Below are 3,453 nucleotides of genomic sequence, written 5' to 3'. Positions count from 1 at the left end.
TGTAGTGCCTGAACTTTGTTAGCAAAGTGTGCCTGTGAGTAAGTGAATGATGAGTGCTTTTGTGATGAAGATGTAATTTTATAAAATATAAAGTATTATTCCATTTTTCTTATCATTCTGTATTTAAAATGTTTATCTAAAGTATGCTGAGAAGGTTGAAGGGGAGAAAAAACAGAAGATTTTTTTTTTCTCTCTCTTTTATTGTTGACTTTTGGATATGATACATGGAACTTACTTATTGGGTTTATGAACTTTTTTCAGTCGGCCTCTGTCTTCTAAATGGTCTGCAGCCAGCCCAGCAAGTTTTGCAGGCAGAGGTAAGGTGGTAGCAATATGGCACAGTGTATAGTAATAATCTTTATATTCTTTGAATTGAAAGTTCTAAATGCAGCTTAAAATTTTACTGTCTCAGCGTTTACCCTGTTTCCAGGTTAAAGAGTGGTACATGTTGCTACAAACTGTACCTGGGGCTAATATTGCCTCACACTCGCTTCACGTTTTATGTAGTTTCAGTAGTTGCAAGAAATAATTTGTTATTAATTGATCATCTCTCTTCGAGTTTTGTCATGGAACAGTCCCTCTCAAAGAAACAAAGCATTATTCTTTGGTCTGTTCATGATTATTAGTCTTACATCAATTGGAAATAAAAGACTCATTGTCCCTTTCATATTTTCCCATGTAGCTGTTGCTCTTTATTTAAAAAAAAAAAAACAAAAACAAACAAACAAAAACAAAAACCAAACCACATATTTGTGATTCAGAGAATTTAATTTTGTCTTGAGTTTTCATAATTTAATAACTTCAGTCTCTTTTCACAGTGTGGTAGTAACCCCTTGCAGAGTAAATCATTGAGCAGCTTTTTACAAATGGCCTGTAATTGAGAATGCTTGTTTTTTGGATACTGAAACTGTTAAGGGGAGTCAAGTTTTGAAGACCTAGAACAACGGTTAAAATTAATTGAAGCGAGTAGTTAAAATTCAGCAAATAATAGTAGGCGAACACAAAAGTACAGAAGATTAAACCCTAAAGCATTTCAGAGTATGCAGTCAGCTTGCCTGAGGCTTTATCTTAGCTGAAGTGTGGGAGCGTTTTCTTCCTTCTTTATCTCAGGGGATGCTGTGAATTTTCTTACGTTTGTGAAGCACTGACTAATGTAATAAATCACATAATTGTTCATTTGTACTAGGGAGGGAACACACAGTTGCATTAAATAGTGCTAAAGTTTCATACAGAGTGAAGATGAGTACTTACTGTAAAACAAACTGTCCTTTATATCCATTTCATGGCAACACCAGGTCTAGTTTGCTTTTCACTCTCTGGAATTACTTGCTATCCTAACTTCACTTAAACATTTTGCATAGATTTCTCTGCTTTCTGCAAGTGCGCCGCGACAGTAGAAAATTCTAGCCTTTTACATGTAATTTTTTTTGTTTGCTTGTTTGGTTGGGTTTTTTTTGCTAGTTTCAGGCAGCAGCAAGGGTGTTCCAAGCCCTGGAACCCTGCAGAGGTCTCGCAGTGACATCGACGTCAACGCTGCCGCAGGCGCGAAGGCCCGGCACGCTGCTGGGCAGGCAGCTGGGGCTGGGCGCTTGTCAGCTGCTGGTCTGCCTCCAGGATCCTACGCTTCCCTAGGTAAGGGCAACATCTGCACCCTGCTGTGAGACGTTTTGTGAGGATTTCGGTCAAAAAGTTACAGCAGAAGTCTTAACGTATATGAAAAAAATGGTTGTCGTTTTTGGCAGTATGGGAGTGTGGCAAAAGAGAAGGTGTTCTGAAGTAAGTTACCGACTTTGCTAGGTGTTTTTTTTTTTTCTTGTGCTGGAAGGTAGCCAATGCAGAGAATGTGTCCATACTATGCTCTTTAAATGTCTTAATCTGGAATTAATATTAAGTATTGGAAGGAGCAGTGCCTTTACTTAACAGCATATGGTGATCATGATAATTTTGTTTCTAAAAATAATAGGGAAACGAGTGTCAGGGCTCTTGATTTTCCATTTTCTCAGCTCTTTAGCTGACTGTTTTACAACAAGGCTAAAGAAAAATCCTGGCAGGAAGTGTTTTACAGAAGTGTTTTACACAATAATATACAACATTGAGTTCATAGATTTCTTTCTGAGGATGTTGGTGGAAGTATGTGTATATGTTTTATGTAGGTCACAGTCTCCATTGATAGGAGTGCTTGCTGGTAAACACAGAAAATGCTACAAGTGATAAGAATGCAGAAAAAAATTTGATGGTGTTAGTGGTGTAGATGCTAGAATTTCCAATAAGTGGGAATTAAAAGTGGGAATTCCAGTAAAGGAATGTGGGCATATTTTTGTAATTTTTAGGTTATCCATGCTATAGGTTCAGCATTCACAAAACTGTTAGTTGTTTTACTTTTCAGCTTACCTACCAGCTAGGTCACCAAGGAGACATGTTCTGATATCAGTATGGCCATAGATGATCACAGAAGACAAACTGTATATTTCTTCTGATTTACCTTGTGTTTGGGGAGATGTTAGCACATATGTAGGCTATGCTTTTCAAAGCATTTGGTTGTGCTTTCTAAAATGAAGATTTAATTTAAAGGCTTAATTTAAAATGAGTTGATTCTTTTCATCAGGGCCTACTTGAAATGGCTCGAACAGCACTGATTTTAGTGTTAATTTTGTGAGTGTGAGTATCCCTGACTTAAAGTAGTACTTGCCACTTGGAATAGCAATTTTGGGTGTGGGCTCCCTCTGGTGCCCACAGAAGGGGCAGCAGAACCTGCTGGGTAACAAGTGGATGCCAACGTTAGGCTGCTTGATGAAGTGGACATGCGTGTGGCTCCCTAGAGGAGTTGTGGATGCCCCATCCCTGGCAGTGTTCCAGGCCAGGCTGGATGGGGCTTGGAGCAGACTGCTCTAGTGGAAGGTGTCCCTGTCCATGGCAGGGACCAGATGATCTCTTAAGGTCCCTTCCGAGCCAAACCATGGGAACTCTCAGTTCCTCCTAACATAACGCCTAAAAACCTGAAATCTGTGAGATGATTATTTTCCAAGATCTCAGTATTGCCTGGTCTGTTTTGTTGTGCAACAGGACAGATTTTGAACCCCAGACAAAGCTGGAGTTCAGCTGTTGTGAGAAGTAAAAGCATCACAGTGGCTGAAGGGAAAAAAAAAGTCAAATGGAAAACAAAGAAAGAAATCTTGCTTTGTTCATCTGTCTTCTTCATGCTGCTGAAATGAAGGGACTACTTTGGTCTTAAGAGTTTCACAGAAAATTAACTCTTGATTAGAGTTTAGAACATTTAGAACTTTTAGAACATTTAGAACTTTTAGAACATTTAGAACTTTTAGAACATTTAGAACTTTTAGAACATTTAGAACTTTTAGAACATTTAGAACTTTTAGAACATTTAGAACTTTTAGAACATTTAGAACTTTTAGAACATTTAGAACTTTTAGAACATTTAGAACTTTTAGAACA

General features: G+C 38.1%; 1 protein-coding gene across 36 annotated transcripts in view; it reads left to right on the top strand.

The window, feature by feature from the left end:
- CLASP2 (cytoplasmic linker associated protein 2) overlaps positions 1–3,453 on the top strand; it is a 144,821-nt gene that overhangs the window by 86,552 nt on the left and 54,816 nt on the right. For all 36 annotated transcript variants that reach the window (XM_027891374.1, XM_027891212.1, XM_027891233.1 and 33 more), the window contains 2 exons: positions 262–317; positions 1,462–1,632. In XM_027891374.1, the coding sequence (XP_027747175.1) occupies positions 262–317; positions 1,462–1,632 (227 nt within the window). The remainder of the gene's footprint in view (positions 1–261; positions 318–1,461; positions 1,633–3,453) is intronic.

This window comes from Empidonax traillii, unplaced genomic scaffold (genome assembly GCF_003031625.1).
Source record: "Empidonax traillii isolate 1590-97213 ecotype Southwest subspecies unplaced genomic scaffold, ASM303162v1 scaffold14:size4059594, whole genome shotgun sequence".
NCBI classification, from domain to species: domain Eukaryota; kingdom Metazoa; phylum Chordata; class Aves; order Passeriformes; family Tyrannidae; genus Empidonax; species Empidonax traillii.
The sequence above is the reverse complement of the archived record's forward strand: the minus strand, read 5'-3'. Positions and strand labels throughout refer to the sequence as shown.